Below are 23760 nucleotides of genomic sequence, written 5' to 3'. Positions count from 1 at the left end.
GATTGGTCTTCTTTGAATCTGACTCTCTCATGGTTCAGTTATATAGCCATTCCACCACAAAAGACTTTTAAAAGCAACAGTTGGCATTCATAAGTTAATTGATCAGCATTCTGGCTAGGAGGTACAAAATCAGTTATGTATGGCCATATTCTGTGTGCATAGACACTTTTTTGGTGTGTGTTTTCCCATTTACTAGACCTTATCTTTCAAAAGTTTCCTACAGTTTCTCTTTATTCAGATGCTCTCTGTCACTTCTGTGCACTAAATCCATGGTATAAGTGGTAGCCAATGCTTGACGTGATCATTGCGATATCTATTTTGCTAGTTCAATATGTATAAATACAGACACACCATATACTCCCTTAGTGGTTTCTAAGGCTCCTTAAGAGTGACACCTGCTGGTCAATGGAGAGGGTTCATGCAGTCGTAGTCATAGCAAGCAACATTGGATTGAAAAATACTTTTCTTCACTTCAGCAGGGTAGGTGTCCTTTTTGACACAAGCACAAAGGGAAAAATGCAACACCTGAATGTATGCTGGCAAACAAAATTGTGGCAAGGGGAGAGAGATATGAGGGCTGTACTTGATCAGAAGTACTTGGAACAAGCCAAGCCCCAGTAGACCTCCTAGCATCTCAGGGATTTGCCTCAGACTTGGCTGGCAGCTGTGTAGGTCTGGGGAAAATGATGGGCTTCTTCACTACTGGCCCCAGAAATGCCACCAGAACCTTGGTTGTTTGGCCAAAATGGCCTGGTATGTTGTTGTCAGCATATGTAGTGTGTGTAAAATGCAATCCAGTCACAGTGGACTTATAGTGACTCCCATAGAGTTTTCAAGAGACAAACAGAGGTTTGCCATTGCCTATCTCCACATGGCAACTGTGGACTTCCTCCGTTGTCTCTCATTTAAATTCTAACTATTGCTAACTCTTAGCTTCTGAGATTTGACAAGATCAGGCTACTCCGAGCCCAACCAGGGGTTGCGTACCCCTGCAATAGAAATTGGTGCCAGCTGTTTGTTGGTCCTTAAGAAATTCTACCCCGATTACTATTTTCATATTTAAATATAGGTCAACAGGATTACACAGGAAAACATTTCCCTGGGATGAAAGAGGCTATCTAGGATTCTCCTCCCATCCACACCAATGCATTCTCTAAGCTGAAAGTAGGCTGAGTCTCGGCAGTTTAATCCGCTATGCAGCATTTAATTTGTAAAAAGGTTGGTATTGAGGCTCAGGCTTGTAAAGACGTTCTAATATATGACAAACAAGCTCTGCTCCTTAATTTCTGGTAAACAGGGACTAGCTGTAGTTATTATTTACTGGTTGAATTTATATCTTGCTGTTCTTCTGCACAGCTGAAAGCAATGCTTCAGCTTCAGAACAACTTGGTATAGTAAGTCACACCAAAATATAGACTTCAACCCAGTGAGTAGCTAAGAAGAGATCTGAATCTGCGTTCCCGCATTCAAGGCTAACAGTTTAGTAACTTCACCACACTGATTTGTGCTGTGTTGAGAGAAACACATTCTATACACAATGAGAAGCATTCTCTTCTCTATTCAGGTCATAGGACAACAGTGCCAACCAATGCTAGTGTGGTGTAGTGGTTAAAATGTTACATTAGTATCTGAAAGACCCAGGTTTGAATCTCCACAGTACCATGGAAGCTTATTGGTTTTCCATCTCATACAATTCATTTGCCCAACTCCTACATTTCAGGGTAACATTACACATCTTTATTAGCAGTATATAAGGATTAAGAAACAGAACAAAAATATAAAAGAGCAAAACATACTGGACTTGAACAAAAATGTACATTGTTATCAAATACAATTGACCTACACAAGCACATCTGCAATTGCTGCTGTATTGTACTACAGAAATATTTTTGACATAGTAGTTTCTTTCCGGCTTATTTCTTGAAAAAATATAGGAATAGAAATACAAAATTCATACATAAAAGGAAGCTTTTAGTTGAAAGAACAGAAGTAGGAAATATGGCACATTAACATACAGGGTTATGAGCTCAGATTCTACAGCCAAATATTAAAATTAATTTCATTTGATCCTCAAAGCAGCAGTCCCTCAGCCACCAGTTTCAGATATTTCCAGGCTTCTGGGCAAATGCACACTAGCGATGCCTAAAAGCAAAGCACAATTGACCTCTAGATCAGGGGTCTGCAACCTGTGGCCATGCTGGCAGGGGCTGATGGGAATTGTAGTCCATGAACATCTGGAGAGCCACAGGTTGCAGACCCCTGATCTAGATCTTACATCACTTGCCATGATACGAGTTCTTATTTTTGCCGCCTGCATGACTGATGTGCCCTTGCTGCTTTAAGGATGCATTTTATGCAGGCCAGGTCTAGACATTGCCAGCCTTTCAGGGTTACAAACTGTAACATGTCACCAGTATAACTGATACACTTAAGATGTGGGTTGCAATCCTATACGGTTATGCATGCTTAATCTTGCTGGTCAGATCAAAAGATCCACCCCAGCATAGTTGATTGTTTCTTTCTTTATCCAAAAGGTTTCCTCTGAAAAGTAAACTGGGCTTAAACCTAGAAGAGATATAAATGTAGTTGCATGTTTTTGGAGGAGGGCTCCTGGTGTGAAGAAAATAAGCAAAGGAGCCAAGGCTGTGAAAACCTGGAACATACACTGTATGGACTCAGGATCCCAGATCTTGGCTTCAGAGAAGTTCATGTAACTGAGTGAAGGACTGCAGTCCCTGAATATACAGAAAAACAGCTAGTCCTACTAATGTCCTATGAAGGACATTAGTATGGTCTGTCATTAAAGAAACACACATGGAAGGATCTTCAGGTTAGGCGCATTGTCTCTTCCATTCTTCTTGTTTGATACACAGAGCTACAGTGATAGATTTCTAGTTTCACAGCAAATTGCAGTTTGAAGTTTTGTCCAAGCAACAAACTATTGTTTCTTTCTTCCTTCCAAATCTGAATTTCAAGCCAGGATTAATCATGTTTGAAATGTTGGTTTGGAGGGAAGAAGGGGGTGATGGTAAAAATAATCCAGTTGGTGATTTTGAATTCCACGTATATCTAATTTTTAAGCCATGCATTAGTGGCCCGGGGGGCGGGGGGTGTAGTGCATGAGCTCAAATATTTCCTTGCCTTATTCATGTAATGATAAAGCATGGGTTGTTGCTACATTAAACCATGGCTTCCCCTCTTATTGCACCTGTATCTATACCACTGTGAGAAGTTCTCCATGTTTTGACGTACAATTTCCAAACAACAATCCCAAGGGGTCTGGCTTAATAAAATCCATCTATAATAGGATGGAGGCCTATTTGCATTTTTGTCCTGTAAGCAACTGGACCCCTCCTCCCACTAAAGAATGCCATTATGCACAGAGACCAAAGACTGGTGTAAGGGCAAGACACTGCTCCGCACAAAAATGGATGCCTCTCAGTGGATGTTGGGATTCAAATTGTGTGCCAAGCCCAGGCAGGAAGGTGGTTTGCAGCTGAACTTTTCCTCTGGTCCTAAAGTGTGCCTGACTGGACAATGGGGCTAGCTAATCTCCACTGTGTCACTAGGGTGATTTCATCAGACCAAGCAGACCATTAATTACCTTATCTGCACCCGTCACAATGATCAATCAGCATTCAAGAGGCATTCTCCTGGGCCTTGAAGATTCATCAAGCTTCTCCTGTCTTATTGTTGGAACCCCGGAAGAGCAATCAATTCTTTGTCTCTGGCTTTTCTGCCAGCTTAACTCATAATGCCTCAGGACCCATTCTGGTGTATAAATATTGGTCCTTCGGCCATTCATAGCATGTGTGTATGTTCTGGATCTGTGCATGCATCCCCCCTTGCATGTGGGCTCTTTCCTCAGTTCCTGGAAATGCTGGTCATTTTCCTCTTCAACGCTGCTTTCACTGGAGAGCCCTACAAAACTGCTAATCATCACCCATCCCTGAAACCCTATCCAAATTCTTCCCTTTTTCTCTTGGTCATTCCTTGTATGCTTTTTGTGCACGTGTGTGCTCATTGCCTAAAATATATTATTTGTTTTCAATAATCATTATTAATAAAATGCAATTTGTTAATTGTATAGCTGTCTGTTTATTTAAAAGTTTTCACCCGGGATTATCCTGATATACACAGGTTATTGATCCCACCTATCCCCCTCACTCTGTCTCTGCAGCTAATTCCCCCAATGAAAGTGCTGGTCTCAGGCTGCAGAAGGAGACATAACAATATTGTAGACTGAAGAACTTCAAGGCAAGTACAAGTTATGCAGACCTGGAGCTGTTTTACAGTTACTCTAGAGAATCAGGCAACTCATATAATTCAGTGGCAGTGCAATCTTAGGTGCCATCATGCCCTTCTAAGTCTATTGAAGTAAATAGGATTAGAAGGATGTACCTCTGTTTAGAATTGCACTGTGTGTCCCTTGGCCTGAAAAACACAGCAAAATGATTTTGAAAATATAGACACATTATTTGTCAAAATAAGGAGTACAAGAAGTGGAGAGCAACTTCCTTCCCCAGACATAGACAAAGTACATGAACATTAACAGCTGGCCCTAAATCCATTTTAATGATAGTTCTTTTTATATTGTTTTACTGCCAAATGAACATTAAACAGAACAGTGAAAAATATTTCACTCCGCGTTTCCAGAGGTGATATTAATTTGGGGCAGGGAATGATGATACTGGAACAATTTATAGTACAAGAATGAAGTGTCATGCACAGACAGACATTTGGTGGTCATCTGTGGTAGTCACAGTTGCTTCTAAGCAGCCAGCGTGGAATCTCATAGAGCCCCATCCAAAGCGGGGGGGGGGGGGGTGCGTCTGTGGGAGCGGTGCGTGGATGTGCCCTCCCCATTGACCTAGCAGAGGGGTAACTATGCCCTCATGTGGCCATTGTGTTTCTCCACTGCTGCTGGTGTTGAGGGGTGGGCCATCACCAGGGAAGAAGCCAACATTAGTTGGCTTTCCCCAAGGAACTAGCTGCCTTGAACTGGTGGTTGCGAATTCAGACTTATAGCACCTAAAGAGGTGACATAAATCTATGAATCCCAATGGGGGCTTCTCAGCAACAGAGAGGCCTTTTTACCTTTCTAGCCTCCACAAGCCACCAGGAAGCCTCTATGGATATGGCGCAGTGGTGGCGCTGCGACCGGCTGCCTGGCCTCTTGGATGGGGCTACCTGACTTGATTCTCTGTTTTTTGGGTCACAGATGACCAGAATAGATAGATGTGGACCAGTTTTAAAAATTTGGTGGAGATGCATCTTTTGCTGTGGCCTTCTAAGTGATGCTGGCCATATGAGGGTATCTGCATTTTGGGGATATTCTGCCCTCGTGCAAGTGTGATTTGCAACTGAAATAATAACAAATGACAAAGCTAACTAAAGAAGCTTTTTGCATGCTGAGCACAGAGACAGAATGCTTCCCCCAGATATCACGTCTCAAAGAGCCTTTGAGGAAACAAGCTTGTATAATCTCTGGATCCCTTGCATACCTACTTCTCTTCTTACCTTACTATTTAACCTCCTGAAAAGCTTGTGAAAGCATTTGTTTCCAGAGCATCCTTACATTTTATTCTTGTGATTAGCATAGTTAGGAAAACCAAACTGAGAAATCATAATGTTAGAGTATTTTAAGGGCATGTTGCCATAGATACTAACCAATTTATTTAGGCAGTAAGATCTCTGGAGCAAGTGTTCTGCCCGATGCCACATTCCGGAGTAGCCACTGTTACTTTCTTTTTCCAAATTCCTGATGTCTACTGGCTTCACAAACATGCCTGAAGGCTTCCCAGTATGTTTCGCCACTAAGAAATTCATGGCGATATCATCACAATTTTGAGTTTCATCTATCATGGCATGCACAGCTTCAGGCTGTTTTTGAAAGAGTTCTAGATATTCACTGCTGAAGAACGCTGCTCCTATTAGAACCATGGAGTATTGGTCCCCAGTGCCGACAGCAGGGCTGAGAAGTTCAAAGCTCCCATAGCTGTATATTCCTGAAGAGCTGGGAATGTGCTTTCTAGGAACAAATCCCACAATCTCATCTGGAAATTGCTGGAAGAAAAACAGACATAACAAAAAAACTAAGATTTAATAGCATGGCTATTCAGCGCTCTGTTGAACAGTACAGAGCAGACTACAGAGACAAATATAGCTCAGCATGGTACCAAATACATTGCTTTAAAAAAATAAAATTGTAATGATTTAAGATGTCACGTGTGTTTCTTCAAAATGAGAGATAAGTTATAAAAGGAAGGGGATGAAAGGTGAATGAGAGAATTAGGTGATTGGTTGACACTGGACAGTGACTGTGGAGAGTCTGTGCTGAACTGAGAGTCAGACAGTGTGAAAACTTAGGAAGGAGACAGTTGTATGTGCTGGAGACTGAGAGACACAGTCTGAGCTAAACTGGGAGAGAGAATCAGAGTTTGTAAAACTTGGGAAAGAGTCAGTAGTCTGTGCTGAAAACTGAGAAAGAGGCTGTGTTAAATTGAAAGAGAGACTGTCTATGCTAAACCCATAGTGTTATATGAAGTGTAGGATTGCCAAAGAAATAGTAAGAAACATTAAGAGACTAAAAATGGAGTCAAATCCTACTAGGGTCGCAGAGATATAAAGGAGTGAGAGCGGACTGATGTAAAGTAAAAGTCACCTAAGCAGAAGTTGTTGCCTCAGCTTGTTTTGTTTGTTGTAAATTATTTGTTGAAATGAACATATATCAAAAAATTGATATATGAAATGAACATATATCAAAAAATGAACATATATCAAAAAATATATGCTAAATAACATATATCAATAAAATTTTAATTTGTTAAAATGTAACCTGGAATCCCACACTGGTAATTTTCCTCAGGATCAGGTAGCCCTTCAAAACTGCTTTAAAGATCTAGCACACTACTTCAGGAAACATTGTAAAGTGGTTTGGAATTACATTCCTGGTGTCAGCAAAATATAGAGAAAGAATGGGGGGAAATAAACATTATTTTGCACCGACTATATATATTTATTTGTAAGAAGTAAGAGTGGGCATCGCAGAAATCTTTAAGACAATTGTAGGGGTAATTGGGATACTAGAATAACTAGAATGTGAAGGGAATGGCAGACAAATATTTTTATGTGACTAAAGGTTTTTTTTAAAAAAAGATGCTATACTAAAAGGGAAATGATAGAAGTGAAACATTTGCCAGTATTCTAAGTATGAAGAAGAGTTTGTATACCCCACTTTTTTCAATCATAAGGATTCCCAAAGTAGCTCACAAATTCCTTCCCTTCTTCTCTCCACAACAGACATTTTGTGAGGTAGGTGAGGCTGAGAGAGTTCTGAGAGAACCATGTGTTGATTTGTGCCAGTACACTGAAACAATAATACCAGGTGCTCCTATGTGTATATATTACTGCAAAACCTCAAATATGCTTCTTCCTAGAAAAGGATTCACAACAACCAATATTTTGACTATAGAAACTTTATGGATTATTAATCACCCTGTTAATTATCAGTAATATTGTTGTTGTATATTTTCCCTTATGTAAATATGTTTATGCTGGCTGTTCGTTGCTGTCTCGCTCTGAGTTTTGACAGAGTTTGGCTGTTAGAGAGGCTTCTATATTAAACTGGGAAAAGGACCTAGAATACTGGACAATGAAGTACACTCATGGGCAAAATCACAAGCACACAATTATGAAGTTACTACATTAAGTTTAGATATATTAGCAGTAAAGATCCTGAGTGACATATATTTACTTATTTGCTGTAAGGACAGTACACATTGTGTCTTTGATACTCTCAATAACTCTGTGAGATGATTTAGGCTGGAAAATAGTGACAAGCCCAAGGCCACCTACTTAGGCTCACTGCTAAATGGAGATTAAAAGGTCTCCCTTGATACAGTCCCAATAGTGGATATTAATTTATAGCTGCTCTCTAGCAGAATATAGACTCTGTATGCATAAAGCTGTGTTCAGACTCTAGCAAATTACAAGACCTTTGACTCGGACACTGTAGAACTGAACACATGCTGCTAAGTTAAGATTGACAGTAGTAACCAGTTCTTGTATAACACACCAATCATAATTTCCTAGAAAAGAGGGCTGCGTAATCAGGTTATATTCTACAACAAATCCTGCTGCATCTTAAAACTCTGCAAAATTTATTGTGGCATTATCTGTATGAGGTGATCTCCTAAACAGGTATGTATTCTCTCTGACTCACATATACAAATACAGAGAAAGAAAAATTACATTCTGTAACAGTTTCACCATGTTTTCAAAGTATATTAAACCATAACGAGTGCAATTTTACTTTGAACTTTTAAACAAAGTGCTACATACTAGCCACTCAATACTGCTTAGAGCTTTGCAGATGAAATATCTTGAATCCATTCTGACTTGGATTCTACATTAGCAGTAGCAGGGCTGGATGGCGCCAAGATGCCATCTTGTACAATTGTGTGTGATACTTTTAATTTGATTCAGTCTGAGGCTGTGGGTAGGGCCCTTGTAAATTTAAGGCCTACCACCTTCATATATGACCCTTGCCCTTCCTGGTTATGTAAATCTTCAGGGAAGGCTGGCTGGGTTCAATAAGCAGTTAGTGCTTCCTTAAGAGAAGGAGTGATCACACCACTCTTGAAACAGGCTGCGTCCAGTTCTAAAGAAGCCTGCTCGGTCCCTTCCTCCTGGACAAATGCCACTATTATCCCCTTGTTCAAAAAAGATGATCATAATCTGCCAGTTAACTAGACCAATCAGCCTTCTGGTGATTTCTGGCAAATTCTATGCCAAATTTCTATTAAATCACCTTTTTTCCTGGATCTCCGAGGAAAAGATCATTGGCATTGAACAGATTGGCTTTATGAAAGGGAAGTCCACCCTAGATCATTGCCTGATTCTGAGCATGCTCATCTCAAAATATGTGCAGAAAGGCAAATCTTTATGCAGCCTTCATAGACTTAAAAGGGGCATTTGATTCTGTCGACAGGGGCCTCTTGTGAATCTTGATGAATCTTGGAATGAATCTCAGGCTCCTTATGTTAATAATGTCTCTGCACAAAAACCCCACCTGTCAAATTTGAATTAATCCTTTAGGCCACTTAACCCCCAACATCATTGTTTCCCAGGGAGTCAAGCAACGTTGTGTGTTAACCTTTGTTCTGTTCAATCTCTTCCTGAACGATCTTGCCCTGACCTTGAATAGCATAAATTCCCATTGTTCTCATTTGGATAATGTTCCGGTCTCAATCCTTCTATATGCCGACGATACAGTTCTGCTGTCCTGCTCAAGGGTCGGCCTCAAGAACTTACTCCTTAAATGCAACAACTACTGCATATCTAATCAGCTTTCAATTAATCAATCAAAATCCAAGGTCATGTTTTTTTTCAAACACTCGTAGTACTATGATCTGGTCTATTCAGGGTTCAGTTACTGAGCAAGTCAGATCCTTCAATTACTTAGGGGTTGTCTTCCAACATAAGCCTGGCTGGGCTAAACATAGAGATAAGGCCCTGAAGGGTAGCAAATGTGCCTCTGCTGCTGTTCTGAAGTTTTGTACCTCCAATGGTGGCAGATTCATCCCGGTGGCCCTGAAAGTATTTAACATGAAAGTTGTTCAACATCTAATATACGGGGTTCCTATATGGATCCATGCATGGAAATCCAAGCTTGAACAGCTGCTGTCCAGTTTCCTACATAAAATCTTTGGACTTCCACACTGCGTCCCCTATGCAGTCCTTTGCCTTGAGGCAGGGCAGCACTTTCTGGAAACCAGGGCATGGGTTGCCACTTTCAAATTTTGGGTACACCTCTGTTTCCATTCTGACTCACACTGCTTGGTCCAATTAGTGATGCATGAGCTCCAAAACTCTGACTGGCGGTTACTAATCGAGGCTAAGATCTCCTCACTGGGCCTTGCTTGAGACTCCCTGCTCATGCTCACTGCCAACGAGGTTTATCATCAACTAAAAAAATAAATTATTTGATCAGGAATTTCATTACCTTTTGAGCAAGGCAGAGAGTTCTTGTTCACGCTTGTACTTTGGGGTCACTCCCCAAAATTTCTGTGTTGCCCATTATCTGAACCAACTCCCAAACCATAAACTTAGATGGGCACTCTCAAGAGCAAGATGCAATTCCTTTCAATCATCTTTACTTCAAGGTCAGTTCTTAAACATCCCTCGGCATGATCGACATTGTTCCTTCTGTCTTTCCTATACTGACTCCCTTGAACACATCTTGCTCTCCTGCCCGAAGCATAACAGCTTTAAGCCAACTTCTCTGCCTTAACCTCAGCTGGGTTCTCGGATCTTTCTACCAATGCAAAGATGATTCTTCTGTTCAACAATCCTGAGGCTGAAATAATGGAAATCATAGCCAAATGTTTGCTGCACACTTTGAACTAGGTTCCCTTGGCTTCTGTTCACACTATTTTCATTGTTCTCTACTGGATTTACTCTTTCCTTTTTGTGTCTATGTTGTATATGGCTAATAAAAGTCTCTGAATCTGAAGAAGCCTGCTCCAGACCCAGGAGATCTTAATAATTATTAACCAGTGTCAAATGTTCCACTCTTCAGCAAGGGGACTGAACCGGTGGTAGCTGGAGAACACCAAACCTTCCTAAATGATGCAAATTGGTTAGATCCTTTCCAATCTGGTTTCAGGCCTGATTAGGGGACTGAAATAGCCTTACAGCCCAATCCAGAGCCCCAGACAACTAGGAACAGTGCCACTGCAGCATCGCCCCACCACTTCCAGAGGGCTTTCCAGTATTGCAGGCATGCCATACATATATATTCCCACCTTCAAGAAGCCCTCCATAGGGCTTAATGGATTTGTGTCATTGGTGAAAGTCCAGGGGACATTGGTGAAAGTCCAGGGGACTCATACAAATGAACCGATTCAGGAACTTCAAATCCAGGATTGCATGCCAGTCTCCGTTTCTTCTAAGGAAGGCAAAATGGCTGCCAAAACAGCTGCCACAGCACAAAAGCCATCCCTTCACTCCGAGGAAGCCAGTTGTGTGACGGGTGAGGAAGCTTCCTCCCGGACTTCTCTGAGGCCCTTTCCGCACTGCAGAAAGGGCGCCCCTGCACCGGCAGGAATCCTGCCGATGGAGGGGTGGGGGCCGTTCGCAAGGGAGCGTGCATGCCCCCCCCCCGCGAGAGGTTGAGCGCGAGGGAGAGGCAGCTCTGCACAGAGCTGCTCTCTTCTCTATCTCTCTCACACTCATCGCCCCATGCGTCAGCTCTGTTGGATCATTCACTAAGACCTCACACACGCTAGTTCCCTCTGACCTCCAGGGTCGGAGAACAGCCAGGGAGGGTTTCCAGCAGTCCCGGGTAGGAGCAACTCAGGATGACGAGGTGAGGGGGGGGGACGGGGAAAACAGCGTGTTCCTGGCGTGCCGTTCGCACTGTGACGGTGGGAACACGCTGTTTTTAAAAAACCTCCCTCCAGGAGGGAGGTTTTTTGGGGCGGCCTGACGCCGCTCTGGGGGAGGTGGAGGGAAGCCAGGTCGGCGCTGCTGCATTTCAGCAGTGCCACCTGTGCAAACGGCGCCTTAGGGACGGCATTTTTGCCATCCCTAAGGCGTCGTATTTGGGCCCTGCGGAAGCGGCCTGACAGTTAGTCAGGATGTGGTAGAAGACACCTTTTGGAATCATGTTAAGAAACACTCACAGGGATAACAAATAACTTAAATGGTCATTATGTATAATTTAAGGGAGACATGTGAAACAAATAACTTACCTGCCAAATGGAGAAAGCAAAAATGAGGTCATAAGCACTAACTAGGGTGTCATCATCCATCATCAAAACAGCTAAATGGAGAAAAATATATTTTGATGAGCACACACATTTTAAAATGTTAATTCTGAGCAAGATATTCATGACAAAATGGCACAATTATTCTTGTTAGAGAACACTGGAAGGTTCCAATGGAGTTTAGGTCAAGAAATGAACTACTGTCATGAAGAAAGGATGCCTTCCTAAAGTACCTCAGCAGCAGTGTTCTTGTATAACATGCCTAGTGGGATTCTCCAACCTTTTTTAGACTCCATTTTTTTTTGCATTTATATTAGGTGATGAATTGGGCACCTCTGGTACAAAGTATCCTGAAGATATGTAGAATGTTACTTTCAGCAGCATGAACAGGAGTTGGTGAACTAGCTCTTTTTTGTGTTAAGGAACATACTGTTCCGTCTTCCACAATGTGATCCCAATTCAGTTTAGTTTAAAATGGACTCCATGTTTAAGGTAAATGTCTGCTTCATTGATTAATGAGATTACAACTTCAGTTTTGTACAGCAATTGAGAAAGCTAACGATGAAAGCAGAAAGAAATTGTAGACTTCACAGCTTTGTTCATTGTCTATATTACACTATCACACCAATTCATTACCAAATAATTATTGACCTATTAGCCTTCTTTACATGGTAGGGAAATACTATGCCAAACATTTGACTAATAACTTACAACATGCATGTCTAAGGCCTCTTCTGCACATGCAGAATAATGCACTTTCAATCCACTTTGAAACTTTGTGCAGAATAGCAAAATCCACTTGCAAGCTATTGTGGAAGTGAATTGAAAGTGCATTATTCTGCATGTGTGGAAGGGGCCTGAGAGAACTTTTTGGGGCCTGAGCAGAGAGGATTTTATAAAGGAAAATCAATGCTTGCTCACTGTGTTGTTTTGTTACATTTTGTGAATAAATATAGTAGGGGGAAGAAATTCAAATTATTTGTTGTTTTTCTTGACCTTAAAGAAGTGCTTGACTCCATTCCTAGGGATCATTTGTAGGACAAACTTTTGCAGACGAATAAAAGGCTACTGTATTTAATCAGGAACCTCTGTTCATCTACAAGTAGCCAAGTTAAATTCACCTCCCAAGGGAATTTAACACCTAAAGTCCCAATCAACATTCAGGTGAAACAAGGATATATCTTAGCCCACGCTTTGTTTAATTTGTTTATAAATGATCTCACCTCATTTCTGTACTCACAAGAGAGGTACAATTCAAGGCTGGCCATTTCTTTTATATGCAGATGATATGATGGTACTTTCACACTCAAAAATAGGATTAAAACATTTATTGCTCCAATTTTTGGACTACTGTGGGTGTAACAAGCTCACTTTAAATTCTGAGAAGTTAAAATTTGTGGTATTTGCAAACTTATAAGTGGGTGATATAAGGAAACAGCATTGAGCAAGTTAAATGGTTCAAAAACCTAGGCATTTATTTTCACAATAAGGCTGGCTGGGCTACTCATAGAGAATTTGTTATTAATGCAGCTAAAAGTAGTGTGTCAGCGATTATTTGTTTTTTATTATTCTAAAGGAAACCAATACATCCCAGCAGCAATACATCCCAGCATTTTTAAAGTTAAATTAAGTACACAACTACTCTATTAGTATCACAATGTGGATAAATGTCTTTAATCAGGCTGTTAAAAGACTTCAATCAATTTTTCTCCACAAAATTCTTTGCATCCTGCTGCTGCTCTATTTCTAGAAACAAGCCAAAGACTTTTAGGAACAAAAGCATGGTTAAGAACATAAGAAAGAGCCTTGCTGGATCAGACCAGAGTCCATCTAGTCCAGCACTCTGCTACTTGCAGTGGCCCACCAGATGTCTTTGGGAGCTCATATGCAGAATGTGAAAGCAATGGCCTTCTGCTGCTGCTGCTGCCGCAGAGCACCTGGTCTGCTAAGGCATTTGCAATCTCAGATCAAGGAGGATCAAGATTGGTAGCCATAGATTGACTTCTCCTCCATAAATCTGTCCAAGTCCCTTTTAAAGCTATCCAGGTTAGTGGCCATCACCACCTCCTGTGGCAGCATGTTCCAAAAACCAATCACGCGTTGCATGAAGAAATTTTTCCTTTTATTAGTCCTAATTCTTCCCCCCAGCATTTTCAATGAATGCCCCCTGGTTTTAGTATTGTGAGAAAGAAAGAAAAATTTCTCTCTGTCAACATTTTCTACCCCATGCATAATTCTATAGACTTCAATCATATCTCCCCTCAGACATCTCCTTTCCAAACTAAAGAGTCCCAAATACTTCAGCCTCTCCTCATAAGGAAGGTGCTCCAATCCCTCAATCATCCTCATTGCCCTTCTCTGCACTTTTCCTATCTCCTCGATATCCTTTTTGAGATGTGGCAACCACAACTGAACACTGTACTCCAAGTGCGGTCGCACCCCTGCTTTATATAAGGGCATGACAATCTCTGCAGTTTCATTATCAATTCCTTTCCTAATCATCCCCAGCATAGGGTGCCTTTTTCACAACCACCATGCATTGAGTTGACATTCCCATGGAACTATCAACAAACGCTTCAGCCTCTCCTCATAAGGAAGGTGCTCCAGTCCCTCAATCATCCTGTATGGTTGTTAACATTCAAGTTTTAGCTTTGGCTATACTACAGATTTGGACCTAGTAGTCTTATTGCTGCCGTGCTAACTGATTATCAATCATCAGGGTGGTTAAGAGGGATTGAACACAAAATTACACAAATAGGAATCTCATTAGACTCTTTATATTGCCTAGCAGAAAAGCCTGCATTTGAAATAATTAAACGCAGTTTGCTACACAATGAATCTCAAGAACTTAGCTGTCAAACCAGGAATGGTGTCTGTGTGCATCTAGGGAGGGCACAATGTGGACAACCACTAACAACTTTTCTCACTCACCTGATTGAACTACAACAATGCAGGGCATATATATTAGTGAGACTCAATCTGCTACCCTCAGCAATAATATATGGGAGATTGCAGAAAATGCCACTCACAGCTAGATTATGCCTCTGCAGGTAGAGCTATGTGGAATCCATTATACATGTCCTTCTGCATACTTCCTTTATCTGATAATTTGATCCAAAGTCATTAATCCATTGTTAGTTAATAGAAAGTGGCAATCAGTTTAGAGTAGAGTTGCCTTCCTTATGATTGCTCAGGATAGGAATATAATAGATGGGAAGTCCCATCCAAGTGGTGAGGTGTGCAGCGGTGCTGCAACCATGCTGCCCTGCTGCTCCCAGAGGGGCTTCTTGGTGGCGCGGTGAGGCCTACAAACCAAAACAGCTTCCCTGCTGCTGAGAAGCCTGTATGGGGCAGAATGGACTTATATAACCCGAAAGGGTTGTGTAAATCCAAACTGGCTGGGGGTGGTGTAAACTGGCAAATGACTGGGGGGCCAACTAATGTAAGCTCCTGCCCCAGCAACATCCCCGGGCCACCCCTGCTGAGCCAGCAGCATGGGTGCTGGGATTCTGGTGCAGGGTCCTGCACTGTGTCCTGGCGCTGGGGGAGGCTGGGGGTGGGCACACACCAGCAGTTTCGCCCCTCCACTGGGGTAAGAGCCCTGGGGAGGACATTTCTGCCAGCAGAAGCTCAGGTTAAGCTTCTAAGAATGGAACCTATGGCTCAGGGTCCAGATCTCTATCAGGAACTTCAACTCACCATCATGTTCTCTCACCAGCATGGCCAATTGGCCACAGCTGACAGAGGCTGATGGGAATTGTAGTTCCTCGAACATCTGGAGAGCCGCAGGTTCCCTACCCCTGCCCTAGCGGATGCAGCTCCCCTACCTGGAATACAGTTCTTAGTTGCCAAGTTTCTGCAGCAAGCAATGAGGATTTGTGAAGATTATATAACATCAATTTAACAGTTAAATATGGATGCTGCAGAGCTATTTTATATTTCTGTACTCTTTTAGAATTCCTTAAATATGCCAAGAAAGGTTTTCAAATTTGAATTTTATACGGGCATATTCTTTTTTCTAATTGGTCAGGAAGGCCTTTCAATAAAGGCAACAGTGGCATCATTAATGTCTATGAAATTTTAGACTTCATAGTTTTGGTTGGTGCATACACCATAGTGTTGAACTGTTTCTCTAATTTTGTTATCCAGTTTTGTTTGTTTGTTGTAAGAATTATGCTGTTTTATTCTACGTAATATACTACCTTAGTGTACTAAACTAATTTTGTAATCCTGTTTTATGTTTTTATTGCATTTTACTTAAAATATTTTATGTACTTGCCTTTCCCTCAAACATCTCAGGATCTAAGGTAGGTCCTTGCTTGTATGCGCTCTCCTGTTCTTGTATTGTTTCAATCGTATAATTGAAAGGCAGACTATACGTGAAGTGAACACATAACTCAATACTCAGAGGGCTTTCTGCGGGATAGCACCTGGGAATCACAGACTGGACTGGGGGAAAAGATAGGCTGACAAAAAGGAGTGGTCTGGCTGAGAGGCAGGGGCAGTGGAAGATACTGGAGTGTTACAGAAGGAGCAATGATAGCAACTGTTATTAGGGAGGGTGAGGAAAATACAAAGGGGCCACGGAATGGAGGCTAGAGAAGGAATCAGCATGGACAGAGGAAGACCGTGAAAAAGCTGTTGAGGCGGGTGAAACAACAGTGACTCTGCCGTTCAAAAAAGATGAGATACAGCTGCTAAGTTTAAGACCTTTCCAAGCTTATTCTGACAAATATTTGTGTCACTCAGTTTCGCATCACAGATTGAATCACAGTTGAGTGTACAAAGTGGCTCAATTGAAAACATGGCATTTTAGAAGCAGTGAAACCTACATTTTTGCTACAGAGATTGTTTTGTGATGACTGATTTGATGCTACAGTCATTGAGTGATGAACACACACTGTGTGGAACACCCCTCAGCTGTGAATCATTTCCCCCAAAGTGGGAACTCCATAGCTAGGAGAGTGAGATAACCACAGAGAGACTGCCATTACCTTTGGTATCCAACTCAGGGAAAACCTGGAGTCTGTTCCTCATGCGATTTGCAGTTTGCACTTTGAAGATAACAGGGACAGGGTGAGGTCCCAGGGAATTCCAGATCTCCTCAGGGGCTTTCTCACCAACATTATTCCACACAACAATCACTTTGTGCAAATGGGGAATGGCTTGATAATGATTTAAAAGCTTCAAGAGCAGATCAGTTCTGTTGTATGTTTGCATAATAAGGGTGAATGAATCTGAGGCAATCTGGCCTTGGGACTTTCTTTCCCGACGCAGGTTGAGCATTTTATCTTCCTTAATGTTGGGCAGCAAAGCAGTTAATGCACCCGCCACAAGCAACAACAAAAGGATCACTACTGAAGAGAAGTGAAGTAGTCGGATCCCCATAATTCTTCCTGGGAGCTTGCAGGTGTGATAAAACCTAAAAAGTGAAAGAGAACAATCAGTCATGACCATACCTTGTATAATTCAAAAATTAACATCAGCTGTCAAAGGCTTATTAAAGTCAGATGGATTGTTGCTGAGTCAGTGGCCAGTAGGCTAAGAATGTTCAAAGGCACAAGCACATCACCAGGTGTTTGATAATACAGGGAAAGGCAGAAACATTGCCCTTGCCAGAACTTGATATAAGGTCCCAAGAAAGGGCTGTGGGACTCTCATCTCCGGATAGCTGTCAAGGGATTGGATGGCTGTTCTAGATCTAGATCAGAATAAGCTTCCAGATGGTTTTCCGATACCATAATTCCAGCACTCTATCAGTTTTCGTCAGCATGGCCAATTGGCCATGCTGGTAGGGGCTGATGGGAATTGTAGTTCCTGAACATCTGGAGAGCCGCAGGTTCCCTACCCCTGATCTAGACATTGTAGCTCAACTCCCAGAGTATATGACTTTAGCTAGACCCTGAACTGCAAGCAAGAATAACCACAAAGGAAAAGAAGAGGTTGCACAATTATTTGCTGTGAGACATGAAAGATTTGCAAAGAACTGTATTGCAACCTTGATGAACAGATGAAGCTGCATTATTCAGAGTCTGACCATTGGACTGTCAACGTCAGTATCATCTATTTATACTTTGGCAGTAAGTATGGTCCAGCTGGGAAAGCAGCAGGCCTAGAGGAGGGCATAGAATTCTATTCCTCAGCACTCATCTCCCCTTATGCATCAGCCCAAATTAGTTTTCTCCATTCGAAGACTAGCACAAATCTTTCTTTCTGCTTTGCAAAAGATGCTCACGGCAAAAGAAGGACAGGTCCAAAGGGGAATGGAACCACACTCAGGCTCAGGACAGCATGGGTGCTTACCAGTCCTCCCAATCTTCCAGTGGCTATGTTCGCTATTGCACATGTGGAAGACCATATTATCTGACCGAGGACATCTCACAAGCCCAGCTTTACACTGGCCCTGCCCAGTTTGGAAGGCATCTCACTGAAGAACCCTGATCTATCCTGTCACGTGCTACACTTGGGTTCCCTCCTACCAGTTTAACAGCCTGTCATGTAGGTTGCTTGTGTGCTCTTTTTAATACCTGAGTTCTGAACAGAGGACGAGGTTCAAGACTCCTTTTTACTATGGACCTCTAATGAAGTGGTAGGTCCCCCCTCTACTTCCTGGCTCTTGCAAGAGTGAGGGCCTTCCTGAGAGCTGGAGAAATTACTGGTTGATAGATCAAGCCTTTTTATGTTAAGACTTATGTTTTTAACCCATCATTGTCTCCTGATCCCTGTCACTCTTTGAGCAATGGAACAGGTGAAATGAGAGGCTTCAAGTGGGGGGAATCGGAAAGGTGAAGGTTTGGTAGGAGAGTATGAGGGTGGGGAGGGCTGGCTGGTTGGTATTGGGGTGGGCAAGGTGGCAAGTGAGGCTTGGGGTGGGGGGAGAGTTGGAAGGTGTGGCTAGGGGTGGGGGGAGGGTTTGAAGGTGAGTATGAGGGTGAGGAGAGTTGGCAGGTTAGTGTTGGGGGAGTGGCAAGGTGAAGCTTGGGGTGGAGGAGTGTTAGAAGGAGAGGTTTCGGGTGGGGAGGGTTGAAAGGTATGGCTGGGGGGGAAGGTGGGAACTTGTAGGTTAATGTGGGGAGGGAAGAATTGGGATGTTTGGGGGGGGAGGTGAAAGCGGGTGCCAGGCTGCTTGTTGGTGGTGATGGGGGAACCTGGCTGGACCCACGGAGGTACTCCGTGGGCCCAGGCTTGCTTATAGGGGTGGGGGAAGGCTGAGAAGGGCCTATGGAGCAGCTCCGTGGGCCGAGGCTTGCTTGTGGGGGTGGGGAGACACTTGGCTTGTGGGGGTGAGGCAAAGCTCATGGCGCTGTTGCTCTGTGGGTCAGGAAGAAATCAAATGTTCCCACCATGAGCCCTCCACCAATGAAGGAGTAGGACCCATGAGTCCTACTCCCTCATTGGTGGAGGGTTTGTTAGGGCATTCAATTCCTTAGCGCTTTATTGTTTAGGATAGGTTGCCTTTCTTCCATTATGGAACTCAACTGTTTTTCATGCAGGCACTGACCAGACCCAGCCAGACATGTTTAGCTACTCAGCAAAGTGACTGCATCATTAAGCCTTCAGACTATTCAGTCGAACCCTATATATACAAAGGGAAATACTGATTGTGATTTAGGTTCTGTTTAAGATAATATCACCATACACAATCACAGAAATAAAAAAGATGCATCACACCAGAAAGAGATTTTGCAGTCATGCAGCAGTTCACTAATAACAGCCAAATGTTTCTGTATAGCAAATGAAACTGCCGTAGTGTTCGGAACGTCTTTTTCTTCGGAAATTAAAAACATACACAAGCACCTAATTCATAACAGTTGCAAGGTAAAATATTTCAATATGATTCTGTGAGAACTCACCTCATTCCTGCAATGGAAGCTTTATGTTAGGAACTGCTTGGTGTAACCTTTAGTTCTGTGGGAAAATGAAAATAATACATGGTCACACATTCCCAAAGGTGACTGTCTGCTTACTGCATAGTTGGAAACATAGAGAAAAAGACATTGGTAGTCATGATGGATATTAACGGGCTATCAACAGCCTGGGCAGGTTCAAGATATTGACTTGAATCCTGCAGTAAACTCCCACTGATGGTAAAGGGTTCAGCCAGCAGAACGGGATTTCCTTGCCCTTCTCCCTTAGAAGTAGGGCACTGAACTGAATATAAAGACAAGGATGAACTAATAAGGTTTGGCACATCACTATATCACTGGAGCTAAGCCAGTCTATATAATTAAAGGATAGCAAACAACAAAAACGTTGTTTTTCAATAACATGGTAGCGTTTTTTTGGTATACTGGTAGCAAAAGCCAAATTGGTATGTGATACAATGAATTATGTGCTTTCTTGGTTCATGTGGCCCTTTCTTTTTTGTTGAGTTGCAGCATTCAAATATTTTCAATCAAAATAATGAATGGGCTATCTATAAACACAATAGGTATTGTGCTTGAATCCTAACAGTAAATTCCTACTGATGGAAGAGAGTTCAGCCAGTGGAAAGATCTTTCCTTGCCCTCTTCCCTCCCCCAAATATTGATAATGGGGAACAAAGAATATATTTTCTTCCCCCCCTCCTTTTGGGAGAACCTAACAGCCAGCCTGAAGAAAAAGTCATATTTATAAATGATGCAATGTTGCCATTATTAGCTATACTCATCTGAAACATTTTTGCCCCATTTCCCTGCCAGACTTGAAGTTCAGGAGGCCTTACAAAAATCAAAAACTATACAAGAATTATAAAACAACATAAGGAGTAGCAACAGTCAATTGTATTAAATATCCAGAAATAAACATAGTTAACATTTTTAAAAGCACTTTGAGGTAGCAATTTAAAAACAGTGAACAAAACAAACAAATCTCCTAAGGCTCCCATCAAAAACTTTGAATAGCACAGATGCTGCTTGCTGTCTAAACAATAACAGAAATGGTCTAGAAAGGGAGTTCCTTATTGGGTTGCTACTACTTCCAAAGATAGGGGAAGACAGAAAAGGACATTCAATGATAATTGCGGCTATCAGGCAAATTCACATGGAAAAGGTGTTCCTCTAACCACTACTGGCTGATCATTTAGGATTTGAAGCTTCGAATGGTGCTGGGAATGGTACCCTTTAAAAGATGCTTAGAAAGAAAGCGCAATCCTTTGAAGATCTCTTAATACAGTTAAAACCTTTTCTATAGCAGTTCCCGGTCCTTCAATTTCTTCCAATTAATGTGAAAGATCATAGTATTACTTATACTTGTGTTATACATCTACCTGCAGGTTTACCAGCAAATATGCTTAGAATCAAGATTCGGACTAATGTTAAACATCCTATGCTACATACCCCTCCCACTAAAGATGCCATTTTCCTTCAGCACAGGAAGTCTTCCCCCCCCCCCCCCCATTCCAGGACCCTCCTGTATTAATGAAAGGCTCCTACAGGGAGAGGAAAGGCAACAAGGTATAAACCAAATCTTGTTGATCCCAGAAACTAAGCAGGGTCAATACTTGGAAGGAAGTCCACCAAGGAAAGCTCTGCTGAGGAAGGTAATGGCAAACCACCTCTGCTTCTCACTTGCCTTGAAAGCCCCTTGCTGGGATTGCCATAAATTGGTCATGACTTGACTTATGCATACTATCTACAAGGTTAACATTTCAGTATTAGTGGAACAGATGATTTCATTCTTTCAATTTCTTTGTTTACTTTGCTCATTGGGTGGTTTTATTTTAAGTGGAAACACAGCAGGAGATCACGGTGGATTTGTTCCCTTTTCTAGGGAAGCTAAACACGAATGTTAGTCATATAGACCTAAGCCTCATCTCAGGTCTTTTTATTTAGGCAGTCGACCAGGCACAGATTGATGTCTTGCTTTGCAGCTGATTTTCAGCATAACCTTGAGCAAATCACACATGATGAAATTGTAATGAAAATTCAGTGAAGCCTGTCAAGTTAGTACGTTTGCTAAAATGCATTTTGCTAACTTCCTTCAATCTTATTTTCATATGAATCTGCTTAGACTCATGGCCCGTTATGTATCTATTATTATGTATCTATTAACTCATGTGCCCATTACCGGTATGTTAGATGAACAGTCTGATCTTGTGCATGGGAACAGTTCCCTATCGATCTCAACAAGGCTTACTCTTATGTATAGGTATGTGCAGTGGAGGATGGCAGGTCATGCCTCAAGCACACTTGTGATCCAAGGATTGCAATCCTAAGCACACTTACTAAGAAGGTTCCCTTGAGTGCAACGCGACTTCTGAGTTAACACAGACTGAGCTTTTCAATTTACAGTCAGATCCTAGTGGCTGTTGCAAGTATGAAAGTATAAAGGGAGGCTTGTGCTGATGCAGAGAAAACATCATCTGAAGCATGGTAAATGGGGCAGGTAGACTCTCTTCTCTCTGTTGCATAACATGGGCAAAACAAAACGGGCCCAGTAGCACCTGAAAGATAAACAAGATTTATGCCAGCAGAAACTGGAATAAACCTTGAGTAAAGCAGAAAGATCTTATATTGCATTAGCCTATCCATCCTTAACCTGAGAGTAAGCTCAGTTCCAGAATTATTATATGCATAGGATTGCACTGTCTGGCTAAGACACAAGGGTCTTGAGGATGCAGCTTTCAGGTAACCTCAAGTGGCTGAGGGACGAATGAGCAGAAGAATTCCCAGCGATGTTCTTCTTGCCCCTTAAGCCGGTGCAGGGTCTGGCCTCCCTGCCCCTCTTCCGACCCGCATGGCCGACGCTATCAATTGTCAGAGTATGCAACCTATCAGCGAACAATATCAAAGCGTCCCAATGTTCTCGGGGATCGCCCCCCCCCCCCCGGTTTTAAAGGTAAGGTCAATAAACAGAATTGCCATCGTTTCAAATACTAAACTAAACCGATGCTAGACAGGTTTACTCAGAAGTAAGCCCCAATTTATTCATGGACGCTTCCTCCTATGAAAGCGTCTTTAGGACGGCAGCCTAAATCTCCTCCACGGCACATCCCAAATAATCTCTGACCATTTATAAAAAGGGAAACCGAGTTCATTTACGACTGCAACTCGTTATAAATATGCTGTGCGGAACGAGCCTTTGTTTACGCCAGAACCGGTTCGCATCCCCTTAAGTACCGTAACGCGCCATTGTCTAAACGAGGGCTGCAGCAGTGAAGTCTCTTTCCGACACCGACCGGGAATCCGAATTGTCCTCTTACCAGCAATCAATACCCATCGTCAGCTTAAATCCACGCGGGAGTCCTCGTTAAAAACTGCGCCCGACGGAATTGAATGGAGCCGATCTGTGCTCTTGCGCGAGTTGATTCAATTGCAATCGAAAACACTCATCGCAGCTCGCAACGTGAGACGACCGCAAAAGGGGCTGTGCCGAAGCCTGCAAACCCGCCCCTCCTCTGTAGGCTGCTGTTGTGCTTCCTGGTCAAGGCAGAACTTCGTCCTCCTTCTCCCCCCACCCCTGTGCTGGGAATGAGCGACCCCCGCCTCCCCACCCCTTATTTATCTCGATCTATGGTTTCGAACGTTTTCAGGGCATTCTGAGCTTGATTCCGGGCCTAATTCGCCTTGAACTGAACGGATCAATGCCAAATTGGATCGCCTTGCCTACTGCACCAAGGACGAGGGCCCAATATAATCTTTACGTTAAAGCTCCTGGAAAGATCTGGTCCTGCTCTGTTTCCGCCATGGATTCAGTTCTGAGGATCGTCATAAAAACACCCCCAAAGTACAGAGGTATCCGAAAGAATTTAACAGCAATTTTAAGAAGTTTCTGCCTGGATTCAAGCTGAAGAAAGCCGAGGATCCAAACCGTGTGCGGGGAAAGCGCTGCACAGAAACAAACAGTAATCAGTTTACAATGTTCTCCCCTCCTACATTTTATTTCCAGAACAACGCTGTGAGGTAGGTTAGGGTGAGTGTTAGGCTCAAGGTCACCCAGGGAGCTCCATGGCAGAGTTTGGTTTGAAAGCACACTTTTCTATAGGGCTGCCAACTCTGGCTTGAGAAAG

The 23760-nt window shown here is 42.5% G+C and overlaps 1 protein-coding gene across 1 annotated transcript; it reads right to left on the bottom strand.

Moving 5' to 3' along the window:
• Window positions 1-1714: 1714 nt before the first annotated feature.
• Window positions 1715-23150, bottom strand: EXTL2 (exostosin like glycosyltransferase 2). The gene is made up of 5 exons (XM_048496964.1): window positions 22954-23150; window positions 19625-19679; window positions 16766-17193; window positions 11757-11827; window positions 1715-6066 (listed from the first exon to the last, which is right to left on the bottom strand). The coding sequence occupies exons 2-5, from the start codon at window positions 19627-19629 to the stop codon at window positions 5575-5577; spliced, it is 996 nt and encodes a 331-aa protein (XP_048352921.1). The 5' UTR covers window positions 19630-19679; window positions 22954-23150; the 3' UTR covers window positions 1715-5574.
• Window positions 23151-23760: the final 610 nt, after the last annotated feature.

The sequence above is a fragment of the Sphaerodactylus townsendi genome, linkage group LG05 (assembly GCF_021028975.2).
Source record: "Sphaerodactylus townsendi isolate TG3544 linkage group LG05, MPM_Stown_v2.3, whole genome shotgun sequence".
Lineage (NCBI taxonomy): Eukaryota > Metazoa > Chordata > Lepidosauria > Squamata > Sphaerodactylidae > Sphaerodactylus > Sphaerodactylus townsendi.
The sequence above is the reverse complement of the archived record's forward strand: the minus strand, read 5'-3'. Positions and strand labels throughout refer to the sequence as shown.

What these genes read in the sequence shown, in the direction of transcription:
- EXTL2 (XM_048496964.1), bottom strand. An exon ending in CCCTGAGTTGGATACCAAAG is followed by an intron (nt 11,828 to 16,765) that starts GTAATGGCAGTC and finishes TTCTCCATTTAG; the next exon opens with CTGTTTTGATGATGGATGAT. An exon ending in TTGCTTTCTCCATTTGGCAG is followed by an intron (nt 6,067 to 11,756) that starts GTAAGTTATTTG and finishes TTTTTCTTCCAG; the next exon opens with CAATTTCCAGATGAGATTGT.